Raw genomic sequence first — 20,445 nt, 5'->3', positions numbered from 1 at the left:
TGGATAGCACACATAAATCTACACCGATTTCATATTCTTGTGCATATTCAAATATTTTCGAATTCCTGCCAGTCATTTCCGTACTCAAAAAATCAGTTTTGGTTATAAAAATAAATTAAAACCACGTCAAATTAATAGTACTAGTAGTAAAACTGATAGCCAAATATACCCATTTAAGTCGATCGATTCCATTACCGATCCAATTGAAGTTATCAATTTTCCAACGAAATTTCCAAATTCTTTGATTTTGCCAATCAACCAATGCACTGAATGAAACAATAGTGGCTATTAAAATAAAACACGTTATTTAAAGTTTCTATAATACCAAGAAATTTCAAAAGCGAGGATACCTTTTCCAATAATATTATTAACCCCAACTAAGGTTAAATTTAAATTTGCTGACGATCAATAAATAAGAAGACCAATCATAGCAAATGTGTGGAATAGATCTTCAATTACAGTATTTTTCACATGGGCATACTCGATAATTAAAAAACCGTAGATTCTATTTATTATCTCTCCAGAAGAAAAACAGTTAGTAGTGGCTAAGTCTAGAGAATCATAGCCGGCATTCCGTAAACTTCGGTAGACTCCGCCTGATTTTGTGACGTTAACAATTATAAGTAATCAAACAAACAACAACGACCATGTTGGATTTGACCCTACCACTGATAACAGATTTTTTTGTAAGGTTAGGAATATTGTTGATAATTTGTACTTGTACAATACACAATATATAGTATATTTGTACTTGTACAATATTGTAATTATACAATATGATTATAAATAGTAGGCCGTAATGGATAAATCATCAATTTGTGAATATTATCAATTGCAAATTATCGAAATCAATAATTAATTGAATTCAATTTTGTACCAAATTCATATTTAGGCATAAGTGACTTTGGGAAAGTAAAAGTACAGATAAATATGACTCGATGCCATATTGAACATAAAGATGACTTGAAAAAGATTAAATCAATTATGATCATATAAAAATATGATTGCAAGCAAACTAGCTGCTAAAATTCCAACGGATGATATATTGGATGAATTATTAACAATTTTAAGAGACTATATATATAGAGTACTATATTGTATACTGTGAAGTATAAATGTGATGATAAAAGTGCCCTGTACCTCTACCACTAAATGAGGGACAATATATTTTTAAAAATAGATTAATTTGTTGATACAACGCAATTAATCTTATTTAATATAACATAATTTGCAAAATATGGCAACGTTGCAAATTCAAGTCCTTGTACGCATGCCATAATTCTCCAGAATTAGACTCTTGTGAAAGAGTAATGTACAGTAAAAATCATTGTCACTTCACGCATAAAATATTATATAGAGGTTTAACTTAAAACACCGAACAAATATTTTTCGAGGTCCCAACATTATCTATTATTATCTACTATCAATTGACATCACTTTTTTTGATTGGCTCATTTCTATAACGTATAAGAATACATTCAGCATTTTTGTAACTTCATTATAATCACTATTATACAAAAAAACGAGAGCTTGTCATCCCTGCAAGAAACAGCCAGAAACAGAAAAGGAATTTAGCTAGATTAAGGATGTATGAGTCATACACAGTTTATTAAAATTAAAGTTTTAATTTATAATTTAAATATTAAGTTGCCTTTTAAAACGTGTTTGTGCATGTTTGAGTTAGAGCATGTTTAAAGCAAGTGCCATCAATTGAAAACTTTGTTTAGAATACTTCAAATAATTAATAATTTGCCTTAAGGCTACATAACCGAGATAGGTGGAATTTTTTGGGTCTACACATGTAGTCAGAAACGTTCATTATTCAACAAGTATTTTTAAAATGTACAATTCAAAATAAAATTCCTAGGCCAACATGTTGAGACTAATTTTATAGACAAAACAGTTCCTCATAATTGTTTTATGATATTGTTAATAGATCTCAACGCCTTCTCTACTAAGACCACACAAAACAATCCTTATTAATATGTATTAAATTAATACTCTCTACACTATTGTATGACTTCACTTCATTGTCAGGTTGTAATGGGAACATTGGTCTCATTCTCTTCATCTGTACGTCGATACGAATATAGTTTTAAATAGCGTTGGGTACTATCGAACGAAAACAACTATCGACTGTTTAGTAATTGACTACTTTTTACTATCAACTGTTTCAGTCGCTATTTTTGGTTCGACTGATTTTACTACATTCTACCAGTGACTGTTTCAGTTTGTAATTTAACATTTTTAGTTTTATAATTGTTTTAGTAGTTTGCTTGTAAATAGAAATATATTATATATTCATATAGCAGCATATTGGAACGATATTTTTCAAAATTGTCAATATAATAGGGTAAAAATATTAAAATTGTGAATGATAAATAGTGAAATAGTTTGACTGTTTTTATGGCAACAATAGGTAATATTTAGATTACTGTCTCTATTTTTATTAAAAATATTTCCGTTCAATAATAAATAAAGCATTTACTTTATTTAAAAAAGCTGTAGTAGTTATTGTGCGATAATTTTTAATTATGTCATGGATTAGTTTTTTATTTAGTATTTATGGTTATTGTACATCTTTAGTTCTTAAGTTTTGTTTAAGTTCTATTGTATTGTTTATATTTATTATAACATATTGTTTAAAAATAGAAATTAACATATTAAAATACGGTAAAACACTTTTGGGGTATTATTCCATTCCATAGAAAAATTCCATTCGTTTTTACAAGTCTACAGAACATTCAAATATAAAATAAGTAATTATCCTTTGTTTAAAATGAATTTACTAATTGCATGATAATAGCATTCAGTAATTATTTTTTCCTTTTCTTTTTTAAAGTTACTACCTGAAGGAATATGTACATCTCCGTCCCGCTTATACTGCCGTTGGAAAATATGAGCGCATATAAAATTATGTAAGGTCAAAATAATTATCACCGTCCCTCTCACAATTTATACAGGAAAGGGTTCGTACATCTTCGTCTGGCATCTCGAATTGAAAACGACAGTCGAACCCTGCCAGTAATTATTATATTTAGTTGCTAGTTTTTTGACTATCGACTGTTTCGAGTGTTTCGCGACTATCGACTGTTTCGGTTATTTTCAGTCGATAGTTCAAAAGACTAATTTTAAGTAAAAATTAAATATTAAGTTAAAAAATTGTACAATTTAAACTAATGTTATGATCCGAAAGAATAGAAACAAATTTACATAACAAATATCTTTCCGCATAATCTCTGACGATAAAACCTTCTAGAAAAAGAACTGGAAACACCGGCGTTATCTGATTACAAGCGAATTAAAAAGACGAGTTAGTGATGATCCAGTCACATGTAACCCGGTGCCATTCTTATAATGCTCCGGTTTCGAAACTGTTTAACAATTCACACAGGGTGTACGAACGAGCCGAATTCAATTGCGATTCTTCTTGTGAATTTTTAAAATCGTCGTCGGTTTCCGCACGTCAACGGCTCTTTCCGTTAATAATTCCTACGTTTTCAGTTTTGCTATTGCTTATGCCTTTTCCGTTTTATTATTCATACAAGTGGTTGTTTCGCGAGAGTGTTTTCTTTGGTTGTTAATTTACTTTTGGGTGTATGTTCTGAAATCTATGTATTAATCGGCTTAGTGAAAATTTTGCCTTCCCTTCTCAAGAAACCGGGGGCACCTGGGGGCGTGAAATTTGGCACGGTTAAGCTTATATCGAGGAATAATTTTTAGCCTAATATTTTTATGTAATATGCGCTACAAATGAATATAATCCAATAAAATGAAGAACGTTAAAATCAAGCGGCCTGGATTAGCCTTCAGATCAACGATACAGAATATATGAACAAATCTAGCGGGTAGCCTTGCGGCTAAGAGTTTAACTTGCCGACCATAACGTACTAGGATCGAATCTCACTTGGGGTTAGCGTGTTTTATTCTAAGTTTTTAAAATAAACTAAAGGATAGTGTTCGTTAAAATTAAGAGAATATTTATTTTTTACATATGAAACTATATTGAAACGGAAAATAAATAATTAAATATTTAGGGTAAATGATGTGGCTCGGTGAATGGAGGTAAAACCAAATTAAACAGTGGTGTTTACATTATGTGACCGTTATTTATTGACTATATAAAAAAATGTGAAAAATACAATCAGATAAAACGGATGGAAGCGGCGTTACCTGGAGACGAGGCTAGGGCAGTCGATGGTGGCACGTCTAAACCAAACGATGGTTGAGCACTGAATGAATGGAAATACCCTTCAATAACATCCCAGACAAACGTCTCGTGGTTGCCAGCTATTCATTATCGGGTTCTAGTTAGCGCTGCTGGTACCTAGCCCGTGTTCAACATCTGGGATTATATTTCTGGGTATTTATTAGACCGTTATTCCATGATGTAAAATTCGACATGCCTCAAAGTCGCTACAAGTCATTACTAAACGAAGTTAACGTATTCGCTAAGCAGCTAAATATGCGACGTGATAGTGAAGTGCGTAGACTAAAACGTTTAACACCACCATCTGATTACTGGACATATAAAGACCTTAGAATAAGATTAATTAATTAAGGTAATATTTTATACAGGATATCGCTTAATGAAGTGATGTTCATGCGATGTATATATAATATAGACATAAGACACACTTATTGCCTGTAGGGCAGATTGTGGAATCACAAGGAGTAAAAAAAAAATAAACGAAGTTTTTTAATTTTAAGCTAATTTCTTTTAAGCTAAGTATTTGCTAAATTTAGAGTTACTGATCAAATAACCATTACCACCCATTCTGTATGGGCGTTAATGTGTGCTGTTTGTATGGAGCCTCTACTTCGTTATGGTTGGGTTTGTAGTTCTGTTTTTGTGTTTATTTTAATATTGTACATACACTGTATAGTCACAAAATGACGACACCCGTCAAATCGATCAAAAAATATAAACAATATCTTGTGCTACTTTCGGTTATTTACGTATTTCTGAAATTATTAAATGCTTATGGCTAGTTTGAATAAAAACCAATTAGAATACTATTCTCACGTAATGTTATATTTTACATTTTTCGCATAGAAATCAAATTAATATGCCCGCTGTATGTGCCCGCACAGATGATGATATTCTCTTATTTTCATATCGCTACCTAGGCTTTTCATCGAAGGATTTTTTGTGCTCCTTAAAACTTTTGTCTGTGTTTAGCTTAAACGAACGTGAATACAATAGACCAATTTCACAAAAGTCTGAAGTGCGCACATCTCAATTGAATAACATTATTTTTAATATGATATGATATGTTTCTAAGAGGGTTGCTATTTATTTTTATCCTTGAAATACTAGTGTTGTTATATATCTAACGTTTCCAATTAGATTAACATTCATAACCGTAACCTTCTTCAAAACGTTATTTTTTAATTCAATTTGTAAAGCTTACACTTACCTGACTTGAATTATGTCTCCTTAAGTGAAAAATGGAGTTGCTGAACAAAATTTTTATGACTTTCAGTAACTTTAGGCAATAAAACTATACCTTTGGCTACTGGAAAACATTGATAAAACCTTTACATTTTCGAAAGTCATGAGGATTTCCCTAAATTAATTGTTGTGGCAGAAGACATTTATGCTGTGTGCAAAATGATGTTGCAATATCATCATTTGACTTTGAGCTTGAGAACGAGTCATCATCCTTGGAAATTAACATGACGAGTTGGTGCATAAAATATCTCAAATATCTCAAAATATCAAACATCTCAAAAAGGTGCTCGTGTCAATAGGTGCTAAAAATGTACCAAGAAATACAATCGCGATGAATCAAAAACTCTGTCTAACCTCTACATAGATGATAAATCTTAGATTAATACGCATGAACTCCAAACAAAACTACAATCCACTGTATGGACAAGATGAAACAAATCCGTCTGATGATGCACAAGTGATACTATTGGAGCAGGTAAATGTCGAATGTCTGCAAAATTCTTTAAAACATTAGTGATAATAGTTTGACCAACCAAAATTCTAAGTTGATGCGGCAACATTGCGGTACGTCACAAATTTAGAAGATGGCTGTTTGATTGGACAGAGTATATAACATTCCTAAGACTGACCTAAGCTTAATCCCAGATTATCCTCGATATCAGCTATTGCAATTGTTTTCACTATCGTTATGCCATATATATATGTATCTATTCTTGTTACTGCCATTATGCCCATTGAGGTAACTAGCAAGATTAATTGACAAAATATTATATCGTCTGTGAATAATTTTAAAGGATATTATTGGATATTATTTAGACCCTTATAGAGTGATAATTTAGGTAAAACAAAAAGACATATTAGACACAGAATTACTATGATCGAAGACCTTGGCCGTTTAAGTTTTTAAGAGAATATCTATTCAAAATATTCTATTATGGATTTCATTCCAGAGAGAAAGAATCCAATAAAAGGGCTTGATAACCAACTGGCATGTACAAATACAAACAGTTTAATTGGGGATACAAATGTAGTCCATGCGACCGCTTCTAAGCCTTCAGTGTATACGGCGTCATATTTTTTTTATTCGAAAAAAACGTACTAAATTTGGTATCGATAACTTTTCTTGATGTTCCACAGCAAATAAAGAACACACCCAAATAAAAGGTTTTAAAAATAGAAGCTGTTTAACTGTCACCGGTAATTTATTATTATCTATACAGTAAACTAAAAATAATCCACCAAAATGTGTTTTAAACCATCGCTTTTATCACCTTTGGAGCCTGACAATCCAACAGAAAATCCTTTTTAAATGGGCTGAGTTTTATCGCTTAGTAGATTTAAAATAATGTGTTATTTAATACCACTTTTTAACATTGAGTAACTATAACAAACAGCTTCCAGTAAATTTACGAACAAGATCAATGATGTTTTCGAATATAATATTTTTTTAATCTAACATATTCAATGAGAAGGGAAAAATTGGTAAAAAGTTTCTCCAGATAGTTGATAAATTTTTTCCTAAACATTCCTCAAAATATTAGCTTCAACTAAATTTTAAAATTATTAGACCGAGAATATTCATCATCAATTTACTAAACCAAAAAAATATCCATAAAATTGTATTTCTGTACAAAACTATCGATTTTACTGCAGTCTAATCTAAGCAGAAAATCTGATGAAAATATATATAAACAGAATACCTTTTATCTCTCAATAGCTCAAAAATAAAGTATTCGTTTCACGCAAATATCTTATAAAGTTCATATATTATAAAGTATCATATATTTCCATATAGTATTATAAAATTGTTCAGTGTACGCAGATGCGAATAAAATCCACCAGACACTTTTATGATGAGACCCATGATAATGATACTCCATTATATACAATATGCCAACTGAAGCTCCCAAAGAAAACGTTCATTCAGCTTAACAATTGATGAATCAACTCCCTGATGCTTACATGAGAGAGGAAATGTCTAAAAGGAAGGAAAAATGGTGCCATACCAAAACCAAAATAGAATTCCATTTCGAACCGTTTCAACATTACGGTTTCATTACTAGCCTGACAAAGAAAGATGAGCTTTCCGTGGAGTTTTGAAATTAATTAGCTGAAAAAAACCTTACTGCTCAACAGCAAAGCGGGATATTTATGGGCAAAAAATTTTCCTGTGAATATGGTGGAATCAGCAGGGTGTATTGTATAATGAGCTGGAAAAGTGAATAAGACAGTTATAGCTAGTTCTATTAATAAACACAAAGTCATATTCAATAAAAAAAACCTCGTCAATAACAACTGATCAGACTAAATCTTGCGTCTATTTAAAAAAAAAAGATTCTTTGTAGGTCATCACACATACAATTTCTATTCACGTACGAATCCTCCAATCTAACTAAAATAAATTGAAATTAATAGATTTTCTTTATTATATCGCCACTAAGACAGGTTATTTTATTGAATGCCTTTTATTGGTTAAACATCAGAAACATATGTAGTGTTATTGCTGTCAAAGGTCATGGATTTTGCAACAATTATAATTATTTACAAGAAAAAATATATTTATTTAAATCAATTGCAGCAAGTATTTTCTCGTATGAGTTTACCCTGAGGATCATATTCCATTCAACTTACTGATACACTAAAAAAATTCAACAATGACTCTTTTTATAAGACCTCGGTATGTCTCACTTACATACCAGGTGTATCGGAAAGTAATTACCGGTTTTTCAAGCAGATGTAGCTAGTTCTAGTATGCATTGACATGATTTGACACATATAGGAAGAGTTATTGGATGAAGCCACAACCCAAAAGGAAAAACAATAAGCAGAAGCGTTAAATGTGATCCAAGAAATGATTACGAGGAAAATGGGAAGATGGGTGTCATGACAATCTGTGAAATGATGCTTCAAAGGTATGATCGGAAATCATTTCTGCATCGAATATTGACGGTTGATGAAAAGTGGATTTATTTTGAGAAACCACTAAGCGGAGATATGAAGCTTATCACCTCGCGAAGCCGTCCGATCGTTTTCAAGGCCAAATCGTTTCAGTCGATCAAGACAATGTTTTGTGTTTGGTGGGACCAGAGTGGCATGACTGTTTAAACCTTTCGTTTTGTTTTCGATTGTTCGAAAAACGTCTGAATGGGCCCAATAATACGTTAAAGTGATTTTAAAGTACGATGACGCGACGTCTTCTAAAGCAGAACCGGTCAAGGAAGCGTTGAAAGTACTTGAATGAATTTGTTCAACTGTCAATATTTCGCATCAATGGGACACGCATTTGCAGAGCAGCACTTCGCCAATTTCACAATTAGAACATAACTCGATGAATGGTTTTACTCATAGGACAAACAGTTTTCTTTGAGATGGTATAAATTGCCTGAAAGATCGAAAAAATGTATAGAGCAGAATGGGCAATACTTTGAATATATAAATGTTTCAATTTTCTTTAAAATTATGTATTTTTTTAACCCGGTAATAACTTTACGATATGCCTCGTAAGTTACAAAACCTACAGGGTTTAAAATAACCACATGTTTTCCTTGAAAACTATTTTATTTTTACGGGAGGGATGACGACTTCGAAAGTACTATACGGAAAATACTACTAAGCCAGTTTTGTTTTAATATAAACGAAGCTCTTCTAAAGACCTTATAACAAATATATAGAGCTTATATATAAGAAAAAAATCAATAAAAATTATATTAAATATTTTCCATTGTTTTTTTCATAGTAACGTTGTATAAAGTCTATAACAGGTACTGTATGTTTATAAGCAAGTCTTAAAATGAAACAAAACCGTGAAAGAGTAATAAAATCATCGTTACTACTAGGAGGAAACACCTCAGACATTTATTAGCTTACTTTAATTTTATTATGTCTTAATCTTGAAACAAGTCATTATTGATGACAGTTATATAGCAGTCACGTCTAACACGTCTTAATAAGTACTTGCAGCTTGAGGTTATTTATGATCTTAAAGAGTTTCTGCCGCCACGTAATTATACTGAGATCCGCAGTTTATTGTTAAAGTTCTTGTAATTTATGTTACAATTTTTATTAATTTTACTATTTTTAAATTAAACTCGATTGAAATATATTCCAGCATTTATGTATACGAGTGATATTCGACCACAATTTATTAAGTTAATCACGTTTCACTCATTATAAAGTAATAATAATTATTGGAAAATGACATGTTATCACTACTAAAACTTGTTTTGATAACATTTTCAATATAAGATCTGAAAAAAATTTGATATATAACATCAATTATACTGACAAATGTTTTTATATTAAAATGTATGCAAACTGAATAATCAATAAATCAATCACAATATTGTTGTAGCACTATTTCCATCACCGTTAGTTTCAAATATGATCTAATGCCTTCGAGCTTTTTCGACGTAAAAATACAAAGCACAATAAAATTATGTGCGTAAAAAATGAATAACGATACTTTTATAGTCCATCCAATAAAACACGACGTCGAATATATGGCAAATGCATTTGGTAAAAATTCAAAATACCTTTTATACTCAGAACGGAATTACCTTCTCATTTTATCTTAGTTAAAAAAATATAGAACGCTGTCTGATGCGTCGGTAAGTTGGTACTGCTCGGCTCTGTTGTCAAATGTCTACAAAAATCTTCTATACATTAGTTATAATAGTTAAAGATTATAAACCGGCATTTTTAGTCAGTTACTTCGAGCAGCAATGACATGTCATTTCGTTTTAAACTACGTTATAGAGGTATATAAACATATAGAGGTAATATTGATACTATAAAATATAAAGTTGCTAAGCAATAACAGTTGCGAGGGTATTAATTGCAAATATTTTATCGTGTTGCAGCTGCATTGAATATGAATACAAGCTCTATGGCTAAAATTAGCCAAAAAATTAAGAACGATATATTACTGGATTAACCAAAGAGAAAGCAAGATTATCCAAAATCAAGATCACCTTGGTATTAAAGGTAATATATAAAGAAAAATATCTCTATTAAAGGTCAAGTGTAAAAAGACAATTACCAATTTTTTCGACATAAACATAATTTAATAAAATTATTTCAGAGAAAATTGTTAGCTCTGACTAACTAACTAAGTGACCTGAGAAAAATTAGGAATATGCGGGTCCTTAAATGATGTACATCATTCCTTCATACACTGTTAGGAAATAACTAGACAGAAACTAACTAACAGAAATAGAATAACTGTAGAAAATCACCTTATAGTGTGCAAGATTTGTGTGTATAGATATGTGCGTAATTGTTCGGAATATACGTGAGCATTTGGTGCAAGTGTACGAGGAGAGAATGCATACTAATTTCCAGATGCTATCTCAGACACATTGGGGTTATTATTGAGGTAATGCACTGATTATATCATAAGATATACATGAAATCGATAGGATTTTGTCAAAAAAAGTACACAGGTAGTAACAGAAGAAAATAACGAGATATACAGTGATATTCAAATGTCTCGACAAGAAAATGTAACATGAATACACAGCAATGGAAAAAACATTATTTTTCTTTTATTATTTCAAAATTTCAAATTCAGACTCAAAATTAACCAAAAGTCAAATATGCGAAAGTCTGAGTGAATTTTGATGGCGTGCATTGTCTGTTTTATTAGATGAGTGCTACGGAATTGCTTCAGTGAATAAAAATCAATAGAGATATACAACTATCAAACCATCTGTATTATTAAGAAAATCAAAATTATCTTTTCCTTAACCATCTTACGATAACTGTTGGAATAAATTAGTTAAACATTATTGAGTAGTAACTCTCACAATACCCACATGAAAGATATAGGAATACTAATTATAAATAAAGCCCAATACGAAATCCTATGTATTTTACAACATGCTATATTTTACGCGTGAAACGAATACTATCACAAATTTATTACTTTAATTAGTATATCAATTATTTTGCTTAAACGTATTCTGTTATAGGACAGTTTGTTCATTGATACATGAGGAAAATGTAATCTAAAAACAATGCACGCATTCGTAATTTGACATCGATTGGACATTTTCCTCTAGAAATTTCGTTCCAAAACAACGCCATCCAAATATAATTAAATTGCAGATTGGATGATTCAAAGGTACATATGCACGTATCTTTTTATCATAGTTCGGTTAATTTTTCGAAAAAAAAAACCAGTTTGCACTTATAACATATTTAATACAGATTAGGCCCATTGATATAGCTATTACTATATGATCTTTGTTGCCTCATACCTCTGATTTTTTATGGAAAACCATCTAAGTTAAATGGCTGCCACGGCTGAGTCAACAGCGGTCTATTTTTTATCCAATTTTTGCAGCACAGTGTCAAGTATTTGAGGTTTTATTTAAATGAATCCATGTTATTTAATTAGACGAATACTATCATATCATAGAATAGTTCCACGACATTCATCAATCATATCGCATTAATACAAAATCATACCATTTCAATCTAATCAAAATTAAGTAAATATTAAGCTAATTAATGAAATAATCCAATTCATAAAATAAGATATTTTAATTTCAGTTTTCCTTTTTAAATAAAGAGTATTTTTAAATCTTGTATATGTTTTATCATTTATCAAAAATGTTTCATAGTAATAAATGCGCGCACAATATTAATTAAGATTTTAATCAATAACATTAGACTATAACTTTAAATAGTAAAACAAAACATTATCTGTTCTTCAATAATATTAATCTTATTTAATACCAAAAGAATCTTGAATAAGATCTGCAAGTTTTCAAAACAATATTTGTGAAATTCCATTCTATTTTTGAAACACAAAATAGTTCTTCAATAAAACTATCCTTAATGTTTTGAATTTCTGAGCACTATATAATGTTGCTTAATAGTGACTTAAGCTGCAGCATTGAAAAAGTATTGTTTCCAATATTCAAAACGATGACCTTCAAACTTACTTACTATTTATTAATTTTAATTATTTTAGGTGTCCGTGTTTTGAGTTTTTGAAAGTAAAATTAAATTCAACAATGTCAGCAGATTTTTCAAGTTCTTGAATGTAAAGGATAAGCTTCTGGAATCTAAAATTTTGAAAGTCTTATCAAAGTCCATTTCTCTGCATTATTTGATTATCTTCTGAGCCAAATGCAAAAGGTTATTTGTATATATACATATTATGTCACTAGGTCATGATGGAAATGAGTGCATATATTTCGATCCTTATAATCTATTAGTATCAGAAATTTTAGACATTAAAAAACGAAGAATATGAACTTAACTAGGTATTTAACGAAAAATAATGATGTAAGAATGACGTATTTTCAAACTGGTAAAATATTAAATTAAAAAGATATCTGATAAGCATGAAGAATCTGCACTATTTCGTCAATGCAAATTTCTATTTATGCTGTAGTGTTAGTATGCGAAACGTAAACAAAAAACCAAAGAATAATTTCCACATACGGTACACTTGCTTCAAAACGAAATGACTCTAGATTATTAAGGTTTAATAAAACAAGTCTTATCTGTACACAAATTTAATAATTCATTTTCATAATTCTTTGTTCACTTAAATATTGAATAAACATAATTAATCTGTTAGTAAAGACATAAAGGCACTTCTTTACAATAAAACAGATTTAATTTAGTGTTAGCAACACGTTGATTTATCAAAATATCCTGATCGTATTTCAAGAAAACATAACAACATTACAAAAACAAAAGACCTGTTAATGCCGACACAAAATACTTAGAGATGAATTAGACGTCGAGCCGTTTATTAGCCGAATAATTTACACAAGAATTTCATTTCCAGGCGTGAGGGGCTAAACGCTTAATGTATTCAAGATTTCATAGCTAACATATCCGAGAATTACCCTGTAAACACAAAGCAAACTATATAATTTGGACCTAGCAAAGTAAACCTTAATCACCCTATACATACCCTGGAAGGTGTTGGATAGATAAACACGGTACAAAAGCATCTATCATAGCAGGAGAGTAAACTGTGGCGTCATCTACATTTTATCTTGTTGGCGGGCGCTCAAGTTTGCACATTACTATGCATGCTATGTCTGACGAAAAATGCAGTAACAAAATGGTAATAGTTGGTTTGAATGCAAAATAACAAGCTATTATTATTTAAGTAAGTTTCCGCAACGATGTAAATTATTTGTTTCACTCCCATCATATTTCATAGACAACAGGCTAGATGACTTTTGAAAAACTACTTTATAACGATCTACGTTTTTATATCAGTGCGTGACGTAGCTGTTTTGGTCACACTGAACGTCTTGTATTGGTACAGCTCTTATTCATACATTATTTTAATAAATGCGTGTTATAATTAGACATGTATGGATAGTGTGAGGGTCGCCAGACGGACATTTTCAAACAGAAAAGAGATGCAAGAAATATGGCAATATAAAAAAATATAAAAAAGTACATTTATATATAATGTTATGAGTTTAGTCATATAAATGTGTATGAGGTCAATATATATGTTATGTAATAGGGCCCAGACTATACGGCCATCTGTTTTTCTATCTAACTGGTGAACTAGTGAAACGGGTTAGTCTGTTTTTACCCCCAGTATCGATATGTATCACCGTTCAAGGCGCCCTCCTCTTCTTTTCTTGAATAAATCTGTTTTAAATCTGTAGAATCTGAAGTCACCAAAATTTCTAAAACAATTTCATAGAGAGGTACGATGGAAAATTGGGTAGAAAGAGTACCATTTCAAAGATCTTCAAAGGCAAACTGGCTGACAGTATAATCGATGAAAGTCCGATCGATGGTCAAAAAAATGTATAACTTTTAACTCTCCAGAAGAAATAACACCCACATACCCTTCTGCGGCTGTTTCCTTAGGAGGGAGATATATGTAATGCTGGTTACGGCGGTGACTATCGTGGTCATGTGTCGCTTTATATTGCCAACAAGTACCCTCCTATTTCGTTAAATAAAATAGCACTTTAAAGTAAATTTAAAATTTTATTGATTTAATCATATTTTATAATTTATATTGCTTCGGTTCGGTTGCCAAAATGACAAAATAACATGGGCTTCTAACTGAATTCACTGAACATTCACTGCCGTTAGTCAGGATCTGGCACTAAGCGACTATTAACAGTACCTGTCCATGGCAAACTATTTTGATGGTGAAAAATGAATCTCAAGAGAGGGTTATGAACTATGACTATCCCAGCTTTTTTAACAATAGGAGCAATGGCATATTGGAATTATCTTCAAATCAAAAACCATAACGACTCACATAGGACTTAAATCGGTTCATTCTAAATATGTTAAATGAATCCTTTAATTTCAATGGATTTTTTTACTACACGCAGTACATATTTATATTTTTACTAATCCTAATAAAATAGTCAATTACTGAAGAACTGAATGAAGTATACTCGAATGGTTAAGGTTAGACATACAGATAAAAATCTCGTGCTTTGAATATCACTGATTAATACTTATTATGTGCAAACACAACATACTGATATTAAGTATCAAAATGCATAATCATCTCCTTCACGTTCTCATTAACAGATTATTCCGCAGTTACTTGAATCTGCAAAGGTACAAAAGGTGAATTGAGAGTATTCAAAAACTTCTAGTCAACGAACAAACTCTATAATAATTCAAGAGTCATAAAATAAGGATAAATATAACTTAAAATATTCAAAACTGTTTTACTACTATATACATATTTCCATTTCATTTCAAATGCATGAAATAAAATTACAGACACCCTTGCTGGTAGAGCTTTACAGGGTACGTAATATACTAAAACCGCGTTTAATTTCATCTACATAAACTGTAAAACGTTGCATTATTCCCTTAATGCTAATATATCAAAATTAAACAATACCAACCACTGAAATGAAACAATAACGACAATAGCATCTAAATCAAAAAAGGATATTTAACATTTAAATATACTTAGATATAGAATATAATAGAATTTTACTTATCCAATACAACATCATTAACACAACATACTGATATTAAGTATCAAGATGCATAATCATTTCCTTCACCTTCTCATTAACAGATTATTCCGCAGTTACTTGACTCTGCAAAGGTACAAAAGGTGAATTGAGGGTATTCAAAAACTTCTAGTCATAAACTACTAGAATTAAGAAATATTCATACTTTAAAAGACCACTAGTCATATATCAAATACGGATGGAAGCTGCTGTTTTAACATAATCTACTGGAATTCGGGCATAAGCTTGCAGTATAGGGTCTACGGACACCAAAGGCGGATTTTAGTTATTAATTTTTTCAGCCATAGACGTAGCCGAAATTGCTTCCTGGAGGAGGCGTTATGTCACGCAACTACTCGGAGATGTGATGGGTGAGGTGTCTAGATATAAGGGTTTTGTTTTAAGGGATTGAGCTAACAATAACCTCGGTTAAATAAGTCCTCAATGTTTCCTGCAATACAATATACATTTAAATACAATAAATATAAATATATATATATATATATATATATATATATATATATATATATATATTGTATATATATACATATGACTAATAAAGATAAGAATGAATTTTAAAAAATGTTAGAAGCATGAATTTATTCAGATTTTTCTCGTTAGGAACAACGGCAGGATTTCCATGTAAAAAGGGCAGAATAGAAAAATTCCTCGACCAATTTGAAATTCAAAATAGGATTTTCCTACTGCCTTCTAATTATACTTGCATGCCGCTATGACATCACTTTTCGATATTTCGTTGCGAAATTACAGATCGATTTCATTCGCGTTACCATCGATCTATTATTTTTAAATTAGTTTCTTGCATGCTGTTCGGAACACATTTTCAATGCAGTAAAATTGTGAAAGTGCTTGCAAGTTATTACGTGTGTACGGTTTGTTGGTGAAAAAGTAATGATAATCGGAAACAAAACAAACTCAGTTTTATGCAAGGGATGTAAAACTGTATGGGGTCAAATTTTATGGTTCTATTCGAACCCTGGCTAAATGTCACGTTTAAGATCCTATTTTATTTACGCTGGGTAAATATTGTACGACGGAGGTTTGAATCAGAAATAGGTGAATCAAATTTTATATTAATATATAGTAGATGGACCTTATTATATGATGTGTAAAGAATTTTCAGTTCAGTAAACGAATATAGTTATATAAAATCTTTGATTTTACGCATGTATTCTGTCCATTTTTTCAATTTATATATTTCGTAAATTTATTGAAGAATATCAATGCATTGAAGAATGTACTCATATTAGGCCTATAAATTAGCCTTAAAGGATTTACAAGAGATGGTATTACTTTGTATGTAATCGCATCGAGTACATATGTAACAAAATTCATGTTGAAGCCTTAATGACAGGTTTTATTATTCAACATGTGCCATTTCCTCGAAGTGTGAACATAAATATTTTCTGTGCGTTAAAAATGCTTGTAACTTATAACCATTATATATCAATTTGAGCATGTGAGTATTGGTTTCCAGGTTTTAAAAGAGGTGATTTTAACAACGAAAATATAAAGAATTCTGGATAGTCAAAAATTGAAGACGAGGATTTGAAGGCATCACTCGATGATGTATTGGTAAAACACAAGAAGATTATGAAGAATTTGTAAGAACCATCTCCAATAACTTAAATAATATGGCAATGTTCCAAAAGCTTGGATAATTAATAAGGGCTGCTTAAAAAAGCCGAACATCCGAATATCCGTGGCTCCAAGCTAATGTCCTGGATATTTTTGATCAGCTTCGTGTGGTATACTATTAGCTATTAAAACCCAACTGGACCAATAATGGGGATCACTATCGATGACAATTGGTGCCTTTGAATCCAGAAATATGTAAATAATGGTCGGAATACGAACAAGGACAGAATAATGTTATTTCTCCAAATGAAAATAGACTCACCGTCGTATTCCCCAGACTTTACACCATTTGATTGTTACTTGTTTCAACATATCAGTCGTGACTTGTCTGAAATTGCCTGAAATATAGGAATAAGTAGCGGATATCGATAAACAATACCAATAATAAGATACATTATGCCGATTTTTTACAATAAAGCATTTACAAATATCCTTTAAACCTAATTTCTAGGCCTCTATGTATTTATATATATATAAATAAATATATATATATATATATATATATATATATATGTATATATATAAATAAAATATATATATATATATATATATATATATATATATGTATGATGATGATACATATAAATTATTATACATATTTTCGTTTTCTACTTTCTCTTGTATTTCCGTAAACAATACCAATAATAAGATACATTATGCCGATTTTTTACAATAAAGCATTTACAAATATCCTTTAAACCTAATTTCTAGGCCTCTATGTATTTATATATATATATATATATATATATATATATATATATATATATGTATATATATATATATATATATATATATATATATGTATATATATATATATATATATATATATATATATATATATATATATATGTATGATGATGATACATATAAATTATTATACATATTTTCGTTTTCTACTTTCTCTTGTATTTCCGTCAATATGATCATACCATGCCGAAAGAACAATCTTAGTTTGACAGCAATCCAATCATCAATACATTTTTGCACATTTAAATCGTGCACCAGCCATATCGATCTGAATAAGTGCTAATGATAAAAATCTAAGGCTGATGAGTACGCCGAGTACGACAAATCATTCAATTTGAGATGCAATATAGTATGATGACATTACATGTATTACTGGTTATTACTGTTATTTTTTGCATCAATACGCCCTTATAGTTGTTCAACTGACGTCAGTGGGCATCTGCAGTTATAAATTTATTCAGCTTTAGCAGCTTATAATATATTACATTCGACAGAAAAATGTATGGCTACGAATATTGCCTTGTGTCGATGTTGATAGCTGACCTGAGCTAACCCATTATGTTTGTACTGGAGATTATCCTAGTAGGTACATTTTTCATCATCAGTCGCAATACACTGCTTTAAAGAAACAGAAAATGTCTTTCTAAGTAAATGTTTTCGAACTGTTTTAAACAAGACACTTTCTGAAGACTTCCATGAGTTAGAACATTAGGAAACAATTACCTTGACATATAGAGATAAAGCTGTTACGTTGAGCTTTTTTTCAAGTAAAATCAAGAAACCTCAATCAGTATAAACAAGGTGTAAACAAGTGCTCATCGAAAATATTTTGGAATATAATAAAATTCCCCATTATAAAGGATAATTTTCCTATTATCATTCACACTATGCGATCATTACTGTAAACATTTTAAACTTTATTAATTTTAAAATAATCGAACTGGATACATTATATTAAAAAAATTCACAATTATATTCAACAAGTTCCCCAGTAGTTAAGTTGTTTACTCATTCAAGAATTGTTTACCATTTATTTTAAAAAATAGAAATTCAACCAGCCTTATTTCATTTATTATTTACATTTTACAGATTCATAATTATTTATATATCCAAGCTATGGTGACAATTTACTCATTATTTTTTATTTTTTCATATTAGTCTAATACTATATTAAAAAAATTAAATTATATTAAAATTTTCGATTTAGTTACAATGGGACCCTCAATGGGATCATAATAAATCCGATGGAACTGAGTCAGGTCAATTGGACGGTTACATAATAAATTCAAGTTTTGATAAGAATAAATAATAAACCACTTTTAGTCAAAATGTTAGTTTATCTCCTGTTTCAATCAAGGAGAAGTTAGAAAAACTACTAAACGAACAAACTCTATAATAATTCAAGAGTCATAAAATAAGGATAAATATAACTTAAAATATTCAAAACTGTTTTACTACTATATCCATATTTCCATTTCATTTCAAATGCATGAAATAAAATTACAGACACCCTTGCTGGTAGAGCTCTACAGGGTACGTAATATACTAAAACCGCGTTTAATTTCATCTACATAAACTGTAAAACGTTGCATTATTCCCTTAATGCTAATATATCAAAATTAAACAATATCAACCACTGAAATGAAACAATAACGACAATAGTATCTAAATCAAAAAAAGTATATTTAAATGTTCAAAATAGGATTTTACTTATCCAATACAACATCATTAATAAAAAATATAAAATAAAATGCTGTAGAACAATTTTTTATTAACAGTGAAATATCATTATAAATATATGAAATCAGAAATATCATTAGTTTATCAAATTAATTTTCTTAAATTATAAATAAGGTTATAAATTATGGTCGAATCACGCAAGGAATTTATTATTATAATGTTTTTTCACTAAACCAAAATAAACTTACTAGGACAAGACTGAATTGGAAAAAAAGCAGAAATGTTGAATAGATAGATAGCTTAATGTATTCAAATCCCCGTACCCATATCATATAAATACAAGTCGAGCTCCATCCTAATATACATAAGATAAACCTATACATACCCTGGAAGGTGTTAGACAGATAAACACAGCTCAGCAGCTTCCATAGCGTCGCCAACACCGTAAACTTTGAACCCATACACATTTTACTTCAGCTGCGTCAACTCAAGTTTGAACTATTCCCATCAGTCTAAACTATTTCACAAACAGAACGTTTTTTCCCTTCAATTCGAGTCAGTGGGGTATAAAAATACAATTTAAAAATTATCCGCCCAAAAGCAATTTAGCATCAATTAGCGAAATTTACCGACCAAAAAAAAAAGCAAAACTAACCCGAAACCAACATGCAAATATAATTGCGAGCCGAAATAGGAAACGACTGTTTTGAATTTCAAATCGCCCGAATATTTTTCTACTTTATTCAAATTAATTTCGGATTTAATTTAGCAGGTAACAGGGAGAAACAGGTTAGAATTAATTCGGGGGCAGCTAACCGGTCGGATTTTTTTATTCAAACGAGGGAAAACGACGAGGAGAGATCGCGTGTTTCGCGGAGTTATTCTGGCCGTCGTCTTCTTCGGCGTGGTTCTGGATATGGA

The 20,445-nt window shown here is 30.4% G+C and overlaps 1 protein-coding gene across 2 annotated transcripts in view; it reads right to left on the bottom strand.

Moving 5' to 3' along the window:
* LOC143195892 (lachesin) overlaps positions 1-20,136 on the bottom strand; it is a 266,563-nt gene extending 246,427 nt beyond the window's left edge. For both annotated transcript variants that reach the window (XM_076403404.1, XM_076403405.1), the window contains exon 1: positions 19,910-20,136. In XM_076403404.1, the coding sequence (XP_076259519.1) occupies positions 19,910-19,991 (82 nt within the window). In that variant the 5' untranslated portion in view covers positions 19,992-20,136. The remainder of the gene's footprint in view (positions 1-19,909) is intronic.
* Positions 20,137-20,445: the final 309 nt, after the last annotated feature.

The sequence above is a fragment of the Rhynchophorus ferrugineus genome, unplaced genomic scaffold, assembly GCF_030347505.1.
Source record: "Rhynchophorus ferrugineus isolate W39M unplaced genomic scaffold, kcgeb_rfMv2 rfM4, whole genome shotgun sequence".
NCBI lineage: Eukaryota > Metazoa > Arthropoda > Insecta > Coleoptera > Curculionidae > Rhynchophorus > Rhynchophorus ferrugineus.
The sequence above is the reverse complement of the archived record's forward strand: the minus strand, read 5'-3'. Positions and strand labels throughout refer to the sequence as shown.